Source organism: Leuciscus leuciscus (assembly GCF_965113295.1).
Source record: "Leuciscus leuciscus genome assembly, chromosome: 14".
Classification (NCBI taxonomy): Eukaryota; Metazoa; Chordata; class Actinopteri; order Cypriniformes; family Leuciscidae; genus Leuciscus; species Leuciscus leuciscus.
In genome coordinates, this window is record NC_138738.1 from 11550026 (window position 1) to 11572778 (window position 22753).

Consider the following 22753-nt stretch of genomic DNA (forward strand, 5'->3'; position numbering starts at 1 on the left):
ATACTATGGCAACCATCTCTGTATTTTTAGCTAGATGCATAATGTGAACGGAAAAAAAAGATATTTGGCCCAAAAACCCAGAAATGTTTTTGGGGCATAAACTGAAAAAAGCAGAAAAGACTAGAAGATAGGACATATCTTCCCTGTTATGTAATACTAATGTGCATAGAGTGCTATATACATGTACACACGTGTGTGTGTGTGTGTGTGTGTGTGTGTGTGTGTGTGTGTGTGTGTGTGTGTGTGTGTGTGTGTGTGTGTGTGTGTGTAGATGTGTACAGCATATATATATATATATATATATATATATATATATATATATATATATATATATATATATATAATCACCAAAAAAGTCCATAAGACTTGTATGCCATAAAAAGAAAAATCACATCCCACAGGTTTAGAATTAGTCAATAATGGCATTCATTTTGGGTGTACTATTCCTTTAACTGACATAATGAAGCTCATTGGGCTGGATTACGAGATGTACGTGGAGTCACACATGCAGTCGTTTCTTTATTTTATTTGATTATCTACTTAACTGCCTTGTCCACCCTTATCAACAAGGCCACAGGAATAGTGAAGCACTTAAACTGTAAGCTGAACTTCTGTACTACACACTCCCATTGTCTGTGTAAGGTTGTATTTTTAACTTGTCCCTTATATGTACTTTGGTACTAAGACTTTAAGAATGTATGTAAGCACTTTATTCACAGTACATTCACAGGACACTCTGCTGTAATGATTAAACAGAACACAGGACAGCAGTCAGGTGTTTATTGTCTACACCCGTTCCACTAATTTGAATAAAATAATAAAGACGCATAAAGACAGAATGAATAATAGCATTAGAGTGACAAATAAAATGGGAGGGAGACAAAGAGGTATTGGCTTTGGGGTAAGAAGAAAGGGAGAATACAGCACAAGAGATAATTATTTAATCTGACTGTGATGAAGAACATTCAGTTCTGGGCAAAGTTCATTATACTGCTGACAAACATTATGGACAAAGTATACAACATCACCAACAGAGCAGAGAACACACTTACATACATATTAGTATGTGTTGTCATTGTTGTTAGGCTGTCTTTTCAATCCCTGATGTTTCAGATGACCATAGCAAATATTCAAATAATTAATTTATAATTTCTCTTATTTTTTTCTGATGAACTCAATTAGTCTGTTTGAGATTAAGGGGTATTTAGGGCTGTGTATGATAACTTTCATAATGTGCAGAACTAATTCTCTACCCTTTTGCCATAAATGAAGTTCTACACTATTCAAATGAAATGGTGACTTATAGTTTTGATCTATGACTAACACAATTTACAATCTCAAAATGACATCCAAATGTTCCACTAATGAATCATCACACACAGCAAATCCCACATAGAGCTGACGGCTGTGTGTGTGTCATGTAACAACAGAGGCGACGGCGGCCCATAATCTGGTATAATCCAAATCTGTTTACTACCGATGTTCCCAGTAGAACTGGTAGTAAAGGACAAGGGTCTCCTTCTGAAGTGTTATCTCATGTGTGTTTGTTTTTTTTAGCTTTAAAACAGAATTGTAGAGGATCCAAAAGAAACTGACACATGGCATTGAGTAGCCTACTTTTGTGTTTTCCAGAATCAATCTTCTTGGTTAGTGTTTATACATGAATATATGTATAGGTTGTAATGGTCTGGGTGTATGTTACTTTAAGACCCATGTTTGGAGTTTCCCTGAGCCTTGCATTTGTGGGAGAAAGACGGAGGTGAAAATATGCTGCGGCATTCTATTCTGCTTTGTGCTTTTCTTTAAACAAAATCGTTAACGGTAGGTTACAATGTTAACACTATAGGATACAATGTGTGTAGGTGGTTACAGCATCCTATGATCCACACTGATGTCATCACTGGTCATCAAAACCCCCAAGACATCACAGCCTTCCCACTTATCTGAGACGACATAGAGTATGATGAAATCCTTCTGAGAATAGCATGGTTGTGTTGGCATGTGGTGTGTGGTGGTTACACCCGTTCCCTCTCTGTGTAATACACACAAGATGGAAAAGAAAAGGGTGTGACCACCACACGCCACACATTCCTTAAGGAGGAAGGGAGACTTGTATATGGAAATATGTGTAAATCGTATGTAAAATCATTCATGAGTCCATTCATTTGGAAAGTGTCCCATTTAAGTGAAGTGACTTAGGCTATATTGACACAAAATATTAAATATCAAAACTGGCTTATGATTGGAATAATGTGATAAGAATAAACTGTAACTATTGTCCTGTCTGTTTTTAAATCAATGTCTTACATCATTTTTAGACAGTTTATTGTGTCTCACACAGGCCCTTACTGTAATGTGTTATGGTATGGATAAGAGAGTCAATTACAGGATGAGAGATAACCGTTTATCATAAGCATTTTTGTTGACGCAGCGTTCTCATTATTGTCGCATAGGCTGAGAGTGACCTGATATTAACTCTGGTCTCAGTACTCAGACTGTCTCTAGTTTGTTTCTTTGAACATTTTTATTATCTGTGGTCTCTTCTATTGAAAATGACATTCATATTCACAAATGCATGTAACAGGTTATAGAAACCACAACTGCCTGCCTGCCATGGATAAGTTAAGACTGAGACTATAGCCTACTGTTGACAACATTAGTGACCTTTGACATTTTAAGACTGTAGGTCTGACCAAATAAAGTCTGATATTGTCTGGTAGGTTAAATTGTGATTTAATCTATATCTGGAATGTGACAGTCTAAGTCTGATTGTGTGAAAGAAGAAATAAAGGGAAGAGGGATACAGAGATACCTTGTGATGCTGTCCTCGAAGGGCAAATTTAGTTATGTAACCACAATGGACAAAACTGTCAACTGTTCAGCAGTCAGTGTGTGTGTGTGTGTGTGCGTGTGTGTGTGTGTGTGTGTACTATGTAGGCTAGTATGTATTTCAATTGTATTAGGTTGTATTAGGATCAATTCCACATCAAAACACCAACACCATATCCACAACACGTCTTGTTTTTGAATTATCCGAATTCAATATTTAAATATTTGTATTTGGTCAGAAATTAACCAAAAAAAACTAAAAAATCCTTCATAAAATACATATCCAACTCTTGCAACCAGGTACTGATACGCCTGAAAAATGACAGAAAATACTAGCCATAGACAAGCATCTATTTAGCTGAATACATGGAGCCCTCTGCTGGTTAGAGAAATAAACTGTGGAACAGAAAAACATTAATTTGTTTTAACTTTAAACTAATGGTTCCATGACACCCACTGATCGAAAGTGAAAACTGCTCGTTTAATTTAATTGGATTTGATTGGATTGGATTTCATTGAACATCATTAATAAGACTGATCGTGATCGCTGAATTTGAATTCTTCTAATTTGGCCTTTGAAAATAAGGAAGGCTCTAAGAAAATCTCTGAAGGTTATTTGTTTTTATTTATTCTTTTATTTTGGATAAAGATAATTAGTAAATAAAAGAAGTCTGCTGAGTTGGTGATTAAGCTTCCACTGGGATATAGCCTATCATAAATGTTTTCAGCTTTGAAAACAAGACCAAGACAATTAATAATGTTGAGAACAGCCTCTCAATTTGGCCTCGCTGCTTCACTATATAATCAATAATATAAGAGCAGAATTTGATTTTATAATCGCTGGAGTGGAAACTAATGTATCTATAGCCTACCAATACAAAATAATTAAAATGCCATAAGTGGACGTCCATTTGCTCTGGATACATTAAGGCGCAAGCCTTTTTAACCGGAAGTACACGATCATTTAATTTATTGTTTAGCGTTCCCCCTTTTTAACTTTCTTCATAAAACTTAAACTTCTTCTTTTTTTTTTGTCATAACAATATTTATTCTTAATGATTTACTAATTATTTTAATAATACAATCTATTTAAACGTAACTCAATTAAATTTAATTAATTTACACAAAATGAAAACAAACACTTTAAATACTAATCTAACCACTTGAACAGTTAGCTAAGTAAACTTTGAAAATTATAATATTTTCTTTACTTTGTAGCCATACATATTATAAAAAAATCGAAGTGAAATTTTTCTACAAAGAAACACACAGCGGCCGTTTGATCAAATCACATGACGTGAAACAGAAGATCAACTCGCTGTACATCTGATCTGACGTGTAGTAGAGTCTGTGTAGTGTTGACGTGTCTCTAAAGCGCTCTCCTCCCTTCAGCTCTCTCGCTTCTGTCTTTCTCTATTACCCGGGCGGCGAAGCGCACCGGCAGGGCTGTACTATCCGTTTACAGCTCGCTGGGACTCCAGATAGTGACTGTGATTTCAGGGAACCGTCATCATGGGGAGTGAGTAGATCGTTTTGAAGTGTTTCTCGTATGTTTAATAGAGTTAATTAATGTAATTCTGCTGTTATATCACACTCGAGTTCTGTTAGCATTATTAGCATGCTAGCCAGACAGCTTTCTTTGATTTGGGACCTGAAAGAATGGTATCAGATTCGTGTACTTTTTCATATTTATTTAGAGCTATCTTTTACTGCAAGTAAAATGTTTCTCAGTTCCTCTATGTTTGGTTGTGATTCGTATGTGAATTAACATTTATATTGCTTTTCTGGTGATTGAATGGTAGCGGGCAGCTAGTGTTAGCCTGTTAGCTACTTTCTTTACACATCTGCATGGCTTTGTATTACTACAGAATTGTAAAGGACACCTTCAAATATATATAATTAAAAGACATTTAAAGACTAATATTGGCTTGTTTTATAGTTTAGTTGGATTGATTGCATGACCAAAGGGAAGCGGTCAGATATTAACGTTACCCAGTCCAGCAAATAGGCTGGTTAATTGAATCTAATTGTGTTTAACTTGATAATTAATTGGCACTTCATTTAATACGCATTACACAGATTCAGAGAAATCGCTGTGTTATTAGGTCTGTTGTACTTAAAAGTATTATTGTATAAAATGTCGAAACTGTGAGTTTAGCCTGTCAGTTTAACGATGACGACGCTTTAGATTGGACAGCATCTCCCTACTGTTGTCCTTTGGGAAGAAAGTATTTTCGTCAGTTTTTCTTTAATCTCACTATAAACAATTTTCGCCTCATAATGAGGTATTATTATGTAATGTTGGAATGTGGTTCAGTGGATGTTAAGTTGCAGTTAATAAAATTGCAATTTGTTTAATTTTATGGCACCAAATCAATGCTTTGTGTAACATTTCTCTTGTTCTTCCATTTCTAGTTAAGTTCTTGGAGGTAATAAAACCGTTTTGTGCGGTTTTGCCGGAAATCCAGAAACCAGAAAGAAAGGTATGTCATTGTACACCACAAATATTATATGGATTTTTTTTATTAATTAATTACACGTGTAAAAACCTGCATTTTAAACCCATACTTATGTTTGTCTATCAGATCCAGTTCAGAGAAAAGGTGCTATGGACTGCCATCACATTGTTCATCTTTCTTGTTTGCTGCCAGGTAAGTTTGATTTCTCAATGTATGAAAAATGCACTTAAGTACTTGCTAATGCTTAAGTGCTCCTGATATGTTTAGTGTAAAAAAAGTTAGGAGCTCATTTAATGTACTGTTTTTCTCTTATCTCTCAGATCCCGCTGTTTGGGATCATGTCTTCAGATTCAGCAGATCCATTCTACTGGATGAGAGTCATCTTGGCCTCCAACAGAGGTAAGTCTGTTTTTGTACATGCAATTATGATTTTGATTTTATGGTTTGCAGTGTTCAGTTCACCATTTATATTATTGGTCTGCACTACCACCTAATAGTCAAGTTCATAGCTAGTTTATTCAAGCATGTAATATACACTGCTGTTCAAAAGTTTGGGTCAGGAGAGAGAAATTAATACTTTTATCCATTAAATTGATCTCTATTTTTAGCAAAGACATTTGTAATGTTACAGAAGATTTCTATTTGAAATAAATGCTGTTCTTTGAACTTTCAATTCTTCAAACAATCCTGAAAAAATGAAGCATGTTTTCCACAATATTATTAATCCCCACAACTGTTTTCAGCATTGATAATAAGAAATGTTTCTTAAAGCCCCAAATCAGCATATTAGAATGATTTCTGAAGGATCATGTGACACTGAAGACTGGAGTAATGATGCTGAAAATTTAGCTTTGCATCAAAGGAATAGAATCATATAATAATTATTTCAAAATCATTTAAAATCTTATTGAGCCCAAACTGAATAACTTTTACCAAGTTTGAGTAAAAGCAGTTTAGTAAACTTTCATCTATGCTCAATGATTACCTATAATTTGTGAATAGAATATATTAGTTGGTTCTGTGGTGTTCTCATGATGTCAGGTATTGGGGGTTGTCCATTCTATTAATGACCGTGTTTTTCAGGTACTCTGATGGAGTTGGGTATCTCACCCATTGTGACCTCTGGTCTGATCATGCAGCTGCTGGCTGGAGCTAAAATCATTGAGGTCGGAGACACGCCTAAAGACAGAGCGCTCTTCAATGGAGCTCAGAAACGTGAGATTTTGTTTATATTTAGTGTTTTGCATTTAAATAGTTAAAGGGGTCATATAATGTCATTTTTGTACAAGCTAATATGATTCTTTAGGGTCTAAATTAAAAGTTTGTAATATACTTTAATAAAAAATTCTCATTAGTATTGTAAGAAAACACTAATTTTACCTGGTCAAAAACAGCTCTGTTTTCAGCATGCCGTATAAGTGCATGTGTCTTTAAATGATAATGAGCTTTGCTCACCCCGCCCCTCTGTTCTGTGCGTACACTGTTTGTAACACAATAACCATAACGCGTTGTTCATTATAAACATGGGATTATGAATTATATTGAGAACGTCATACATAGAAAACATGCACGTAATGTCCCTGAGTGTAAAAATAGCCGCATTCATCGTGAAGCGTGCAAGCGATTTGCAAAGATTAATATAAAGATTAATATAAAGGTCAATAAAACGTTACACTCACTTCAGTTCTTCTGGAGGTGCAGCAGGAACACGAATAGTTGGTACTGATCCTTTTTTCAGGAGCAGCTTCTTAGCAAATAACCAGCTTTACTGACCCTCGTTTGTAAAGCAGTCTGGTGTGTGAAATGATTCGCGCAAACATGAAAGCATTGACGTTGATCGTGAGTAATATTCCCTTCGAAAACAAACTCAGCCACTGCGTCTTCAGCTGTACGGATTTAGGAACATCAACATGACTGCTGTGTTCGTTATTGCACCGAAGAACAGAACACCACAATAACTTAGATGCCATTCTACTCAGTGCTCCAGCTATCAACACGCCGGTCGGCGCGGGCTATGATTGACAGCTCGCTCACGAGGGCGCGAGGGCGGGTCTGTGTTGAAACGCTCCTGTCAATCAACCATCATGGGAGGGGTGTCGATATTGTGACGTCACAAAATCGAACGGCTTGATTTGAGATGGGAGGAAACATATAAGAAGATTAAAAAAAAAACACTGGATGGATTTTTATCATTTTATGATGGTTGTGTACAGGCACTGCTAACACACATTTCAGTACAATCAGCTTGTAAAAGTGCATGTACCATTATATGACCCCTTTAAATATTATGGAGTTATGGATTACAGTTATTATAATAATGGTAATGGCAATTATTTAAATGTTTTTTCAGTGTTTGGTATGATCATCACCATTGGCCAGGCTATTGTGTACGTCATGACTGGAATGTATGGAGACCCTTCAGAGATGGGTGCTGGCATCTGTCTGCTGATCATCATTCAGGTAAAAGAGCATGCTCAAATACACACAAAATGATGTGAAATTTATTTGTCAAATGGAGAAGCTTTTCTTGGGCTTGTAATTAGAGAGTTTGTAAATTAATAAAAGACTTGATTAAATCTGTGTACTCTTCCTGTAGTTGTTTGTGGCTGGTCTGATCGTGCTGCTGCTGGATGAGTTGCTGCAGAAAGGTTACGGTTTGGGCTCTGGTATCTCTCTCTTCATCGCCACAAACATCTGCGAGACGATCGTATGGAAGGCATTCAGCCCAACCACAGTCAACACTGGCAGAGGTATGAGTTCAGGACGCTGCATCTTGTTTTAAACCATTCTTTGGTGATGTAGACTGAATTCCATTTGTGCATATTCAGGTACTGAGTTTGAAGGAGCCATTATTGCTCTGTTCCACCTGTTGGCCACTCGTACTGATAAAGTACGGGCTCTGAGGGAGGCCTTCTACAGGCAGAACCTGCCCAACCTCATGAACCTCATCTCTACAGTCTTCGTCTTTGCCGTAGTCATATACTTCCAGGTCAGTTTTTGTTATATTGTTTTGTTGCAAATTAATTGGAGCCATAATATGCAAGACTTTTATTTAATAATCTTGCTAGGGCTAGGTGATAAAACGGTATCGGTATTTATCGACGGTACACCATTGTCAGTAATGATATAACAAATGTTCGATATAGCGCTCGATATTTTCATTAAAATACAAGCGCATCGCTGGTGTGACCACCACAACGTTGCCCAACAGCAAAATGGCAAACGTAATGAAAGCGGAACGTGTTTTTCCAGCACTTCAAAACTCCTTAATAATTTGGATAAATACATAAAAAATTTAAATAATTATCGATACCGAATCATATAAAACATTATATTGTGATTGATTTTTTTGCTATATCGTACATCCCTAAATGGACTTTAGATTTAATTGCAGCAAAATTAATTCTTCAGCTGCACACCCTCAGAATCAACTACTTGATGAATATGATAAAAGACTATACATGTACATGTTTTTTTTGTTCATAATTTCTTGATGATTATTTTTTTTTTTTTTTGTTGACTGGCACCTTTAACAATTGTATTGGTTTCTGTTAATTTAATATTGTATATTTCTTGTCATTAATTGTTTTGTATAATGCTTTGGCAATATTGTACATAAACACAATCATGCCCCTAAAGTACTTTAGAATTGAAAATAAAAATGGATTAAAATTGTTTTGTACAGGGCTTCAGAGTCGACCTGCCCATCAAGTCTGCACGTTACCGTGGCCAGTACAACACATATCCCATCAAGCTGTTCTACACCTCCAACATTCCCATCATCCTGCAGTCTGCTCTGGTTTCGAACCTTTACGTCATCTCTCAGATGCTCTCCACCCGCTTCAGCGGGAACTTTCTGGTCAACCTCCTGGGAACTTGGTCTGTAAGTGTCACCAATGTTTTTATTTTTGTGTACCATGTATTGAACTTGACACTATATTTATATTGCATATCCAGAGCATGTTTATAGGAAACAAGTTGGATATAGAAAAGAAAACCTTCCTTAAAGCATATCTATTTTTTGTTGTAGGATACATCATCTGGTGGTCCGGCTCGAGCCTACCCTGTGGGTGGTCTGTGTTACTTTCTGTCTCCTCCGGAGTCGTTTGGTTCTGTGCTTGATGACCCTGTCCATGCAGTGATCTACATTGTATTCATGTTGGGATCCTGTGCCTTCTTTTCTAAGACCTGGATTGAAGTTTCTGGATCATCTGCCAAAGATGTGAGTCACCAGCTCTTGTTCATTTATCAACACTTTATTTGATTATTTGGTATGAAGTTGTAATGGGTGTGTGTGTGTTTTAGGTGGCCAAGCAGCTGAAAGAACAGCAGATGGTAATGAGGGGACACAGAGAGACCTCCATGGTTCATGAACTCAACAGGTGAGCTGCAAACACACTTGCTCTGTAAGCTTAGCTTGTAAATACTTGATTATCAGGACCTTCATTCACGCTTTCTCTTTCTGTTATTCAGGTACATCCCCACAGCGGCAGCATTTGGTGGACTCTGTATCGGAGGCCTTTCAGTAATGGCTGACTTCCTGGGTGCCATCGGCTCTGGAACAGGAATCCTATTGGCTGTTACCATCATCTATCAGTACTTTGAGATATTTGTTAAGGAACAGAGTGAAGTTGGCAGCATGGGAGCGTTACTCTTCTAAACAAGGACACTGACAAATCACACACACATACTTGCTGACACCTTGTGAAACACTTTTATTATTTTTATGATCGTTGTTGTATTTTCTTTTTTTTCTCTTTTTTTTGTGTGATTTGAGCGTTAAAAATGGTCTGTCACGAGTGCCGTCTTGGGAGAACGTGTTCTTAGCCTCTAGTTCAGGCCAAGTTTGTTCTCTTATTTGTCAGAAGTGGCAAAATGTTTCTAAAATTCAGTGAAGCTGAACTTCAGTGATGGGACAGTAAAGATGGACTCTGTGAGCTCTGACTAGGAATATTCAGGAATTTTCCCTTTTCATCAGTCTGTCCTTCCTCCGTCTCCATGAATCCCTTCATTCACCCTTTGCTTTATTTCCTGTCTGAACCTAGTTATGCCTGGTAAAAGGATTTTCCAGAAAGTATTGCTAATGCTTGGTGAGTGATTTACTCAACACTGCCAATTTTGTCTCCACACACACACACACACACACACAAAGTCTCTGTTATGTCTCAGTTTGTCAGTCATATCAATCTTATATGTGAAGCTAACAGGCTTTTTTTTTTTTTTTGTCCATAATAGCTTTTGTTTAGTGTAAGGCTCACACCATATTTAATCATAGAAATTGTGATGGTTTAGTAATAGCTAGAGGTCTGAGAACCAAACAGAGGTGCCTGGTTTCCAGTCTGCAGAATAGCTTGTAAATTCTAAACAAGACCGCATCACAACAGAGGAAATGCAATACAGTGTGGCACCAATAGTGTGGTGTTTTTTGTGTGTGTGTGTGTACACAATTAAGCTGGAATCCTTTTGTACAGAACACATCAGTGAGAGCTTCATTGGCAGACAGAACTGGTTACACCTAAAGTCTGTATACTTTCTAAATTAAGCCCTTTTTACTGTATCATTGGGTGTCTGTATATGACATTTAATGCAGTGCACAACCATGTAAAATAGACCCTTTTTCTTTTTTTTCTGACTATGTAAAAAGAAATGTTCCGAACAAATATATTCAGCAAAGACTGATCATTCTCAATAAAAACTCATTTTTTGGGAGATAAGATTGTTTCATTTGTGACTGTGAGAATGGCTAAATACACCTTTAATGATTAAACATGGCTCAGATTATTTCTTTTGGCATTTGAAATAAACATTTTAATTATGCAGGTTTCTGTAAAATGTCCAAAGTACCTCACAAGCCCTCTGCATTGTGTTAGTTTTGTTTAACTGAAAGAGAATTGCCATGTTGTAGGAACTAGAGTATAATATGGTTTATGGCGTTTTCCTTTTCTGAAATTTTGGCAAAAGCTGATGGGATGTTCAGAGATTGTGTTTGTGACTCATGTTGTTTATTCATATTTAAGAGTACTATTCGTTTCATAGGCTCCTTTTAAGTTTCACAACAATTATAGTAAAGTAAAATGCTTTCCAAAAACGCGCACTCAAAAGAATAGGGTTATTCTTTTTTTTGCAGGCATTCTGAGAGGCAAAAATGTGGGGCCCTCGTCTACTGTATATGACGTCATGTTTTTCAGTTCACGTCCTCCTGGCGTGAAAGCGGCATGCGGGGAAAGATTGACAGGAGGACGGATAGATCAAAGTCTCTTTCAAGTCTTTGGGACTCGTCTTTTGATCGTTGCTGGTGATCCGGACTCTTTGGTACCGCAATATATTGATAACAAAGCGCCGTAAAATCTGCGCAAGCACTACTGCATTATTTCTGCAAAATTTCCTTTACAAATTATTCGTAAAAATGACTGCAATCCACGGGGAAGGTAATACAGAGTAAATTCCTGAAATGTGTGCGGTATTTTTCTTCTGTTTTTCTGTTGTCTGTTTACGTTACTCGTTGAGTTTCAGTATGCCACACTAAAATACGTTTTATTATTATTTTATTATTTTTATTTCTAGTATTTTATTTAAAGAATCAAGGGTTGTATTCCCTGTCAGTGACGAATAGATAAACTGAAAATGTTCTAAAAAGGCACCTATTCTAGGAAAAGAATCATTGTCCACATCACAGTAATATTTTTAGACAGAAATGACATTAACATTACACAGTGTAACAAAAATTAACTGTAAGAAAATTTTGTGTGATGGGCACAACACCCTTGTGTGAGGGTACACCGTACCATCACACTGTGTAAATCTGAATGTTGACCTTGGAAGTAGTTTTACCACAACTTTATTTTATTTTTAAAAAATGTAACAAATGAATACAATTATTAACATTAGTGATATGAAATAAAGGGACAGGTTTTCTTTTTAAATATATATTATATATTACTTATTTACTAACTAACTATTAATTGTCTTCATGAACTCTTTACAGGGAAGGACCAAGTCATATTTGTTACCAAGGAAGAGCATGAAATTCCTAGCACTGTGACACTGGTTGAGGATGATGCAAATGAGGACAATGAAGAAAAAGGTGAGAGTTAGTTAATCTGCTAATTATATATCGATAGAAAGAAATACTTCCTTCTTCAGATTCAGTTTAAAGCTGTATAACTTTGTAACTTTATATCTACCTCACCATCTCTGTGTATTCAGGTCTCATCTTGCCGAGTGGTGAGATAAACTGGGATTGTCCGTGTTTAGGTGGGATGGCAAGTGGAGTATGTGGAGAGCAGTTTAAGACGGCATTCACCTGCTTCCACTTAAGTCAAGAAGAGTTGAAGGGCTCGGACTGTCTGGAGCAGTTCAATAGCATGCAGGAGTGTTTTCGTCAACATCCTGAACTGTTCCCTCAGGAAGATGATCTTCAAACTGCAAATCCTGGGCCAGACTCAGAGCAAAAAGATTCCCCTTCTATCTCTGACTTCAGCACAAGTGAAGAGTCTGGCCCTCTGCCTTCACAGTTGCCCATAGCTACTTAAAACTGTAGAGATCCAAACTCCATCTCATATTCCACATATTATTTTTTATTAAAATATATTTATATCTGTTTTAAGATGAGACAATAAAAGGGAGACGAAGACAATGTTTACTTAAATGTAGAAAGTAACATTATATGGATTATATATATTTTTCTAAACGTTTTATGATTAGGTTAAATGACATCCTGATATTGAAGGGGGAAAAAAATGGGGAGAAGTCCAGAGAAATAAAGCATATAAAGGATGTTTTGAAAAACTTTTTTTGTGTGTTCTGGGAAATACCATCCTCATATTTATAAATCCATCCATTGGATACATTTTTTATTTTTCCTTTTTCATTTTTGTGTTCTATTTTGTTCCAACAAACATCTTAATCCAAGTGTAACTTTGTTACATATTGACACGCATAACATGTGAAAGTGTGATTTTAAATCTACCGAGACAGTGTGTCAAACATGTTGCATGAGATAACAAGTGTTTGTGTGTACAATGTGAAATCATATTTTGATTAAAGATTATAGACACATCAATGATATAGTTTGCCCATTTAAGAATAAATGTGTATTACTGTTTGTGCTTCTTTAGTCAAATTGTATCCGTAATATAAAGAAAAGTTTATGAATCAACATTCATAGTGGGTGCAAAAGTTTGAGATTACATGAAAAAGATGGGACTCAAAACATTGCCTGTATTCCACAAGACAGAGTAAGGAGAGCCATACAGGTTTGGAATGACATGAGGGTGAGTAAATGATAACAGAATTGTTTTTTTGGGTGAACTATCCCTTTAAGGGTTCTAGCAATGTAAAAAATATGATATGTAATATTTTACATTATGTAAAAAAGAGAGGTATGACCCAGAATGAGGCTTCTTGAATGATATATTTTGACAGCCAGCATTGAACATGGTGGAAGAAATGGCTTTAAAATGATCAATGACCTTAAAACAATCATCCAAGGTCAGTACAGTGAAGTCAGTCATGTTCCTGAGGTTTGTTTTTATGTTTTTGGGAGAGTGCCACATCATGTCTGGCTTGTTCAATGATTACCTGAAAGAGATATCCAAAGTTTCTTATTGGATAAGACTAGATAGAAAACCAAGTAAACTGACCAATGGACTGATGGGGAGGAGGTTAGAGGGTCAGCAGAGCAGTGTTCATATGAACCTCTGTGATTCTTCCTAAAAATTTCAGACTAATCCAGTGAGAACGTGTAAGTATAAACCTCAGCTCACACAGAGAACTTTTAATTTGATTTCTGCTGTTTTCATTTCTTTGTCTCTCCTCTCTGCAGGAGTGATGTCCAGTCTAAAGGAGATCTGTGCGGGACTGCCTCTTGATCCTCTACCCCCGAACCGTGGGAGAGACCCCAATGTACCTCATGCACCTGTCCGAACTCCAAACCTCACTCCAGCAGAAGAACGGGTGGGTCTCTCACACCTATGCTCCGTCATTTAATTATTCATAATAAATGAATATTTATCATTAATAAATAAAAATTTGCAGAATGTCCGAGTTGCTTTGTTTCATACAATGAAATGGAGACCAACAAGGACAAAAATCATAAAGTATTGTAAATGTATAGAGAGCATATGACTTTGTGTGCTGTATTCCAAGTTTTCAGAAGCCAAACGATAACTTTATACTGACAAATCACACAGCAGATCTTTTAAAGTTTATTCATAATTTGACATAGTTGTCACTCAAAAGCAAGGCTGTTTACAACCCCCCAAAAATCAATAAAAATATTATGTTGTAATATACAGTACAAAAGTTTGGGGTCAGTAAGATAAAAAAAGAAAATTAAATACTTTTTTTCTGCATGGACACATTAAATTGATCAAACGTGACAGTAAAGACTTTTACATTGTTACAAAAAAAACTATATAATTCATGAAATAATTCAGAAAACATTATACAGTTTCCAAAAAAATTAAGCAGCTCAACTGTTTTAATATAATAATTAAAAATCTGCATATTAGAATGATTTCTGAAGGATCATGTGACACTAAAAACTGGAGTTATGATGCTGAAAATTCAGCTTTTCCATTACATGAATAAATTACATTTCACAATATATAAAAATAGTAAACCCTTATTTTAATTTGTAAAAATATTTCACAATATCACAGTTTTTACTATATTTTAAATAAAATAAATGCAGCCTTGGTGAGCAAAAGAGACTTGTCGACCCCAAACTCTTGAACTGTTGATTAATTTAAATGAATTAGGATGTTTTAAATGCTTCAGGTCCACTCAGTGGTCAGCAACGGTTAAAAAAAAACAGAATCTCCCTAATCTTTCCACACTGCAAGTCCTGTCAATCATTAAAGATAAGAGTCTGAATTTCGAACACAGAAAGGGAAGAATGCTCAGTAAAAGAGGGGTTGAGGGACAGAGACCAAAACATTTTGTAAGTTGATTGCATCATGATTACTCATTCTCTCTCTTCAGTTAATCTTTACTGGACTCACCTGTTCTGGGTCTCTGTCATCTCTCTGTCTCTGTCTCTCTAGCTGGCTTTGAGGAATGCTTTGAGATACTTTCCTCCGAGTCTGCACGCGACTCTGGCTGCAGAGTTTGCGCAGGAGCTCAGGCAGTATGGACACATCTACATGTACCGCTTCTGTCCTGCACTGCGTATGAGGTACAACAAAAGCAATTGCACAGCATATTTAGGCAACTGTATTGATAAGGTATGTCTTGACTATGGCAGTTCAAACCAAATCCATGACTAAATGTGTGTTACAGAGCCTATCCTATTGATCAGTACCCATGCAGAACAAGACAAGCTGCTTCCATCATGCTTATGATTATGAACAATCTGGATCCTGTTGTAGCACAGGTACATTTTCACATTTTGTATTATGTTTTGATGTAATAGTCAAGAAATTGCTACAGCTTCATTGCAGAAAGTGGGTCTGTTCCTGACTTCAAGAAAATATGTTATAGTGTAATGATCTCCAGAACTGCAATAAGCCTCTGATTTTAATTCTTATTTTAATTCTCTCAGTTCCCACAAGAGCTTGTAACGTATGGAGGAAATGGACAGGTGTTCAGCAACTGGGCGCAGGTAAAGTGTGAGATTTTTATACTGTATGTATTTATATATTACTTTTATTACAGCTATCTTTCTGTGTTATATTAAATTATAACAAATTAAGTTAATTGGTATTATTTAAGTTGATGTAACATTTATTTTTAAGTCCAGCTGTACTTATCCATCCACGAGGGGGCGTAAGGGTATAAATAGCACGTGAGGTCTCAGCCATCAGATGCTGATGAGTGACGCTAACACACACACACACACACACACACACAAAACACTAACCTGTGTGTCACGTCTCCGTTTCTCCTGTTTATTCAGGGTTAAACTGTCCTCACTTCCCATGCCTTGGGACTTGGAAATATATTGTAGTTGATATGTTGGAAATACTTTTAGTTTCTTTTTAAACAGAGAAAACCAAGTGAAAGTGTTGGGCTCAGCAATTCAATTGGCAATTTATGTCCATTGTGTTTATGTGTGTGTTCGTATACGTAGTTCTGGCTGGTATTTCACTATCTGAGCACCATGACTGAAGAGCAAACTCTTGTGATGTACAGTGGTCATCCATTAGGTCTCTTTCCCAGCCTCCCCTCTTCTCCACGCTGTGTTATCACGAATGGCATGGTAAGATACACACAGGCCATTCTGCATTGAGAATGGGATATAAGTAAGGGAAGGGAAATAACTGTTTCTTTTCTGTTTCTTCTTGTGTGGTTTCAGGTTATTCCAAACTATTCTTCCAGAGAGGAATATGAGAAGATGTTTGCTATGGGCATTACCATGTGAGATTTCACCAATACCTAATAACAGTCATAGGCTCTTTTAGAAAATGTGCATGTACATCATTACCATTCAAAAGTTTGGGGTCAGTGAGATTTCTGAAAGAAGTATTTTATGCTCACCAAGGCTGCATTTATTTGATCCAAAATACAGTAAAAACAGTAACAAATGTTTACTTTCTATTTTATATATTATTTCAATATGTAATTTATTCCTGTGATGGCAAAGCTGAATTTTCAGCAGTCATTACTCTAGTCTTCAGTGTCACATGATCCTTAAGAAATCATTGTGATATGCTGATTTGGTGCTCAAGAAACATTTCTTATTATTGTCACAGTTGAAAACAGTTGTGCTGCTTAATATGGAAACCATGATACAATTTTTAAAGGACCCTTTGTTGAATAAAACAATTCAATTCTTTAAAAGAATCTAACCAACACTTTTGAGTGGTAGTGAGAATTTGATTAAATCAAATGTGGTTGTGATTTTAATGTAATTTAAATTACCTTAATGCCTTACAGTCCACATTTATTGAAGCAGAACTGGGCAAAAGGATAGTGTGCATAAGTAGTGTGTATGTTTCTCTGTGTGTACGTTCAGGTATGGACAGATGACCGCTGGAAGTTACTGTTACATTGGCCCTCAAGGCATCGTTCATGGCACCATGGTAAGAACAACATACAGAACTAATAAAAATGTAATATCCAAAACTTATTCAAAAATGTACTAAAAGAGTATCCTCTCTGCCTGTTTAGTTGACAGTGCTTAATGCAGGTCGAAGATACTTGGGCTCAGATGACCTGAGGGGTCGTGTGTTTGTGACATCTGGTCTGGGTGGCATGAGCGGAGCACAAGCAAAGGCAGCAGTCATTTCTGGCTGTGTAGGGGTCATTGCCGAGGTTAGATGACGGTTGTGTATGCTTACTGTTACCTAACCATCTCATTGAATACTTCAAGCCAATCAACCAAATTGACTCAATTTGTTACAGTTGAGATTTAATCAAAGAGAAAATACTATTTGAAGGGATAGTTCAGCCAAAAAATTTAAATTCTGTCATCAGTTACTCACCTTGATGCTATTCCAAACCTGTATGAATTTCTATCCTCTGTGGAACACAAAAGAAGGTATTTTGAAGAATGTTGGTAACCAAGCAGTTTTGGTTCCTTATTGACCCATATTATGGACAAAAATACTAAAACTGTACAAAACTGTTTGGTTTACGCATTTGCTGGCCATAAAAGTGGGCACAGGAATCCTTTTGGTCCATGTTAGCTGTAATAACTTACTAAATAAAAAATCTTCACATTTAAGTCCAAATTGCAACCCACCCTCAGACCCCGGAAATGATGCAAAGCCCTAAGTACACTATCATAACTGGCCTCTACAGGTTGATGAAGCTCCCCTAAAGAAAAGGCATGAGCAGGGCTGGCTGATGGAAGTCACTAGTGATTTGAGCCACTGCATCAAACGCATCAGGTACAGTATGCAAGAAAACATTGAAAAACATTGAGACTTACAGACATATCTTAAACTTCTAATACTTAATCTCATAGAGAGGCCAGAAAAGCAAAAGCGGCCTTGAGTTTAGGCTACCATGGCAACATTGTGGATCTCTGGTAAGTCGTGTACTTCATATTTTCTATTGTTTGTGAGTTTTATTTAGTAAATTATAAGTGCAATATGTTTCAGGGAGTGCCTCTACCAGGAGTATAAGAAGACAGGAGAGTTGTTGGTTGATTTGGGTTCTGATCAGACATCACTTCACAATCCCTTCAGTGGAGGATATTACCCAGTGCAACTCACCATCAGACAAGCCAATCAGCTCATGAACACTGACCCCCAGCGCTTCAAAACCTTAGTACATGAGAGGTACACAAAATACATCTTAATGCCACAAATAACTCAAATTAATTTAAATCTACATAATCTCCAAACTCTCTTGTGTAGTCTTTGCAGGCAGGTGGAGGCCATCAATAACTTGTCAGATGCAGGGATGTTCTTCTGGGACTATGGCAATGCTTTTCTCTTAGAGGCCCAGAGAGCAGGCAAGTAAAGAGTAATTGTCACAAAATAAAGCATGACACGGTGATCAGGTATTACTCTGACGGGGTTTATTTATTATGAGATAAATCCTTCAGACTGTACATTATCCAAATACTTATCAAATAAATGAATGAGCATTAAATAATTAATACTTTTATTCAGTGAGAAGAATGAGACCACTAAGTGATTTGAGAGATATAAACCTGTAGTTATGTTGCAAAAGGAAAAAAGGTCAATTCAATTTTAACTGTCATAATACAAAGATATTTGACTAGACCACAAAATGCCAAGATTAGCCAGTCAGAATCAAGTATTCCAGAGTGTTGTGAGACTAACATCAAAGTATGCATAATAAAAGTGTTCGGTTACACTGTGTTTTAAGGTGTAATTGTTACAATGTAATTATACATTTAAGTAATGAATAATATTAATTCACTTACATGTACTTAGGGTTTGGTTTAGGGTTAGTTGCATGTAATTATGCATAATTTATAGTTATTATAGTAACTACATGTAACATGTGTAATAAGGACACAGTAAAATAAAGTGTTACCAAGTATTCTTCTGTCTCTTCAAGGTGCAAAGGTAGAGAAGAAAGGGGGAGGGGCTACTGAGTTTAAATATCCCTCATATGTCCAACACATAATAGGGTAAGTGACTATAATGGGGTAAGTGGCCAACACACGTCAATCAGAGACTAGTTTTAATCTTTGCCCCTTTCTGTAGGGATATTTTTTCACTGGGTTTTGGGCCATTTCGTTGGGTCTGTACCTCTGGTGACCCTGCTGACCTGGCTGAGACTGATGCAATCGCCACTGCTGTACTAGAAGAGATAAGTTCCACAGTAACTGAACGTGTCCGACAGCAATATAGTGACAACATCCGCTGGATACGTGAAGCTGGGAAACACAACATGGTATGGCTCACAGACACCCAACTCTAAATAAAACAAATAAAAAAATCATATTAATTTTGTAGTCACATTAATTTATTTACCCATCGATTTTGCACTATACTGAGAGCTTGAGGTGTGGATGCAGCATAACACAAAAACAAACATTTACTAATGCCATTGTTAAAATGTGATATTCAGCCAAAATTCATTTATTCAGTCCACAAAAGTGTCCAATAATATCTGGTTATACAGCAAGTATTATTCAACTGGAAATGTGATCTCAACATGTCAGTCACCATGAGGCAGGGTTATTATAGTTAACTAAAACCTTACAATAACCCTGCCATGAAGTGACCTGCTCCATGTAAAATAAAACAGTGTTCATTAGGATACTATTTTCAAACGTATGTTTTAAAAGTACTAAACTTTAAATAAATAAATTGTCTTAAAATAATGTTTTGTGTGTTCAGTTAGCAATTTTTGCTTTATCTGGTCTCTAGGTTGTGGGTTCACAGGCCCGTATTCTCTATTCGGACCAGAGAGGAAGAGTTTCCATTGCCTTGGCAATAAACCAAGCCATTGCTAAGGGCAAAGTCTCGGTAATTTACGTGTGCATACTACCGAACTCATTTAATTATGATTCATTAATACACACTTTGCAACATATCAATGCAACTGTCTCCTCCCCCCCTCAGGCTCCAGTAGTCATCAGTAGAGATCATCATGATGTCAGTGGGACAGACAGCCCCTTCAGGGAGACCTCCAATGTTTATGATGGCTCTGCCTTCTGCGCAGGTACACAAAGACACATCTACACCATCTTTCAAATTATTATGCAAGTGACTCAAAATCAAATTCAGATTTTAGTTTTTCAACTACAGTGTTTGTTTGTTTTATTACTCAATATGTTTAGATAACTGGTATCAATCTCAGACAGGTTTGTTAAATAGTTTGCCATGTCTTCTTAGGTAAATTTGAAACCTACTTAAAGAGGTTGTTCCTCATTATTAAGCAACACAATTATTATTATTAAGTCACAGTTTTCATGCAATATGGGGAGGATGAAAGATCTTTCTGAAGATGAAAAGATTTAAATGAAGATTTAAATGGTTTTATTCACTGAGGAATGCCGTATTACAATAAATGGTCCAGATGAATGGATTTGTGGATGGTTGGTGAATGGACACCCCATTCCAACAAGACTGTGACGTCGACAGGAAGCTGGTGGGTGATGATTTGGGCTGTAATATTGGGAAGTGAGATGGAAGGTCCCTTTAGGGTCTCTGAGGGTGTCAAAATGACTTCTGCAAGAGATGTGGAGTTTGTAACTGACCATGTTCTACTCCTGTATAAAAAGAAGGATAGTGCCTTCTGAAATAAAAAGGATTTTCATGCAGGACAACGCACTTATCCCACGCTGCAAAAAAACTCCACAGCAATAAAACTCTTAGAAAATGTACTGTATTTCTACACCCACTGTAAACGTTTCTCTTTGTTCGCTTTGGTTAGAGGTGAGTGCAACTTTACACACAACTGCCAGCAAGCATGAAGAGGTTTTTTGAGACTCCAGAGACACCAGTAGCTTCAAATATCTGACAGAAACTTTCCTTAATTAGCCTTTATCTGACTGAGTTCTTCTATGCTCTAAATCACTCACAAATCCTTTGACAGTTCGAAAATATCTATTCAGTGCAAAATCCTCTGCACCATTTCAGGCTTTTCATCTTAAGAAAGATCTTTATTCCTCCCCATATTGCATGAAAACTGTGACTTGCTGAAGAAGAGAAGACCTGGCAAACTACTGAACAAACTTGTCTGAGATTGATACCAGTTATCTAAAATGATATGAGAAATACAACAAACAGTTTCTTTGAAAAACTAATATCTGAATGTGTATTGCACTAAAATCCTACTTATATTTCACTTGCATAATCATTTGGAACACAGTGTAGATATACAAGTGAACTACAAGTTGTATATAACCATATAGTCATACACCATATACTAACTATACACTAAGTAAGGGATAATGTACAGTCATATTGACATTGTAAAATAAAGCTGAGAAGGTGATCAGGAGGGGTGTTGTGTTATTCTGAGAGGGGTTTATTGTGCGATAATGAATGATTGAATATACATTATCTTGCTTATTACATGGCTACTTAGAGAACAAAAAATAAATTACCATGATTTAAGTTTAAATAATTATCATTATACAAAATATCTGACTACAGAATGTTGTGATTGACCAATCAGAATGTAGTTTTCCAGAGAGACTATTTAATAGATTCATGTCTGTGCATTTATTATAGACATGGCAGTGCAGAATTTTGTTGGTGATGCATTCCGTGGCGCCACATGGGTTGCTTTGCACAATGGAGGCGGAGTTGGATGGTATGTAGAGATTTGATTTGTTATTGGTGAAAATGAATTACTTTCTAGTTCTAGATAAAAACATGTTACTGATTTCTTGCTATTTTGTATTATTGATTGAGCAAAAAAACTTTTTGGGAATAAAAATTGATCATAAAAAATATATTATTTATTAGTGTTTTAATTATTGACTCTGAATTAATTTTTTTAGGGGAGAAGTGATAAATGGTGGTTTTGGATTGGTTCTGGATGGTTCTGAAGAGGCAGGGCAGAGAGCTAGACTAATGTTGAACTGGGATGTCTCTAATGGGGTGAGTGTGTCCGTCTGTGTTTATATATATATATATATATATATATATAAAATATAGATGCATATACATGATTATACTGTTATGTAAATACTGATGTGTATATCACTAGGTGGCACGGAGATGCTGGTCAGGCAACGCTAATGCTTATGAGGCGATTCAAAGTACCATGAAGGATCAGCGTCAGTTGAGAGTCACAATGCCCAACCCAGTACAGGAAGAACACATTCTGGATCATGCACTGGGATCAACTGAACTCCACATTTAAATATGAAATTATGCAGTAATATGCTACAGAATGTCTATATGCTTTCATCTTATCTTACCAGAATAAAATGTTCGCAAGAACTATTCTATTCACTCAGGAAAAATGGACAATCGAATGCTTATGTAGACTGTAATATTAAAATTCTACAGTCAAATACAGCAATGTTCAAGAGTACCCTGAAATAGTCCATTATTTACAGCTACTTTTGAATTTGATGTCAT

General features: G+C 36.4%; 3 protein-coding genes across 3 annotated transcripts; all 3 read left to right on the plus strand.

Moving 5' to 3' along the window:
- The first annotated feature begins 4190 nt into the window (after positions 1-4190).
- Positions 4191-11002, plus strand: sec61a1a (SEC61 translocon subunit alpha 1a). Its single transcript, XM_082137169.1, has 12 exons — positions 4191-4348; positions 5245-5312; positions 5415-5480; positions 5609-5687; positions 6372-6503; positions 7639-7748; positions 7885-8038; positions 8117-8277; positions 8974-9171; positions 9319-9510; positions 9594-9670; positions 9762-11002. The coding sequence occupies exons 1-12, from the start codon at positions 4342-4344 to the stop codon at positions 9946-9948; spliced, it is 1431 nt and encodes a 476-aa protein (XP_081993295.1). The 5' UTR covers positions 4191-4341; the 3' UTR covers positions 9949-11002.
- Positions 11003-11462: 460 nt separating this feature from the next.
- On the plus strand, positions 11463-13350 carry chchd4b (coiled-coil-helix-coiled-coil-helix domain containing 4b). Its single transcript, XM_082137221.1, has 3 exons — positions 11463-11716; positions 12274-12372; positions 12495-13350. The coding sequence occupies exons 1-3, from the start codon at positions 11695-11697 to the stop codon at positions 12818-12820; spliced, it is 447 nt and encodes a 148-aa protein (XP_081993347.1). The 5' UTR covers positions 11463-11694; the 3' UTR covers positions 12821-13350.
- Positions 13351-13894: 544 nt separating this feature from the next.
- Positions 13895-22706, plus strand: uroc1 (urocanate hydratase 1). The gene is made up of 20 exons (XM_082137141.1): positions 13895-14031; positions 14113-14243; positions 15335-15465; positions 15570-15663; positions 15832-15891; positions 16360-16488; positions 16585-16646; positions 17245-17311; positions 17400-17543; positions 18033-18121; positions 18199-18261; positions 18335-18514; positions 18593-18690; positions 19266-19338; positions 19415-19604; positions 20084-20182; positions 20279-20378; positions 21896-21977; positions 22168-22267; positions 22377-22706. Exons 2-20 carry the CDS (start codon positions 14118-14120, stop codon positions 22530-22532), a joined length of 2043 nt encoding a protein of 680 aa, XP_081993267.1. The 5' UTR covers positions 13895-14031; positions 14113-14117; the 3' UTR covers positions 22533-22706.
- The last annotated feature ends 47 nt before the right edge of the window (positions 22707-22753 follow it).

Excerpts from the sequence above, each read along its gene's own strand:
- sec61a1a (XM_082137169.1), top strand. Across the intron at positions 5,313-5,414 it reads TCCAGAAACCAGAAAGAAAG|ATCCAGTTCAGAGAAAAGGT; the intron begins GTATGTCATTGT and ends TTTGTCTATCAG. Across the intron at positions 6,504-7,638 it reads CTTCAATGGAGCTCAGAAAC|TGTTTGGTATGATCATCACC; the intron begins GTGAGATTTTGT and ends ATGTTTTTTCAG.
- chchd4b (XM_082137221.1), top strand. The coding sequence starts at position 11,695 with ATGACTGCAATCCACGGGGAAG. Across the intron at positions 11,717-12,273 it reads GACTGCAATCCACGGGGAAG|GGAAGGACCAAGTCATATTT; the intron begins GTAATACAGAGT and ends AACTCTTTACAG. Across the intron at positions 12,373-12,494 it reads TGAGGACAATGAAGAAAAAG|GTCTCATCTTGCCGAGTGGT; the intron begins GTGAGAGTTAGT and ends CTGTGTATTCAG.
- uroc1 (XM_082137141.1), top strand. The coding sequence starts at position 14,118 with ATGTCCAGTCTAAAGGAGATCTGTGCGGGACTGCCTCTTGATCCTCTA. Across the intron at positions 15,466-15,569 it reads TGTCCTGCACTGCGTATGAG|AGCCTATCCTATTGATCAGT; the intron begins GTACAACAAAAG and ends TGTGTGTTACAG. Across the intron at positions 16,489-16,584 it reads GTGTTATCACGAATGGCATG|GTTATTCCAAACTATTCTTC; the intron begins GTAAGATACACA and ends GTGTGGTTTCAG.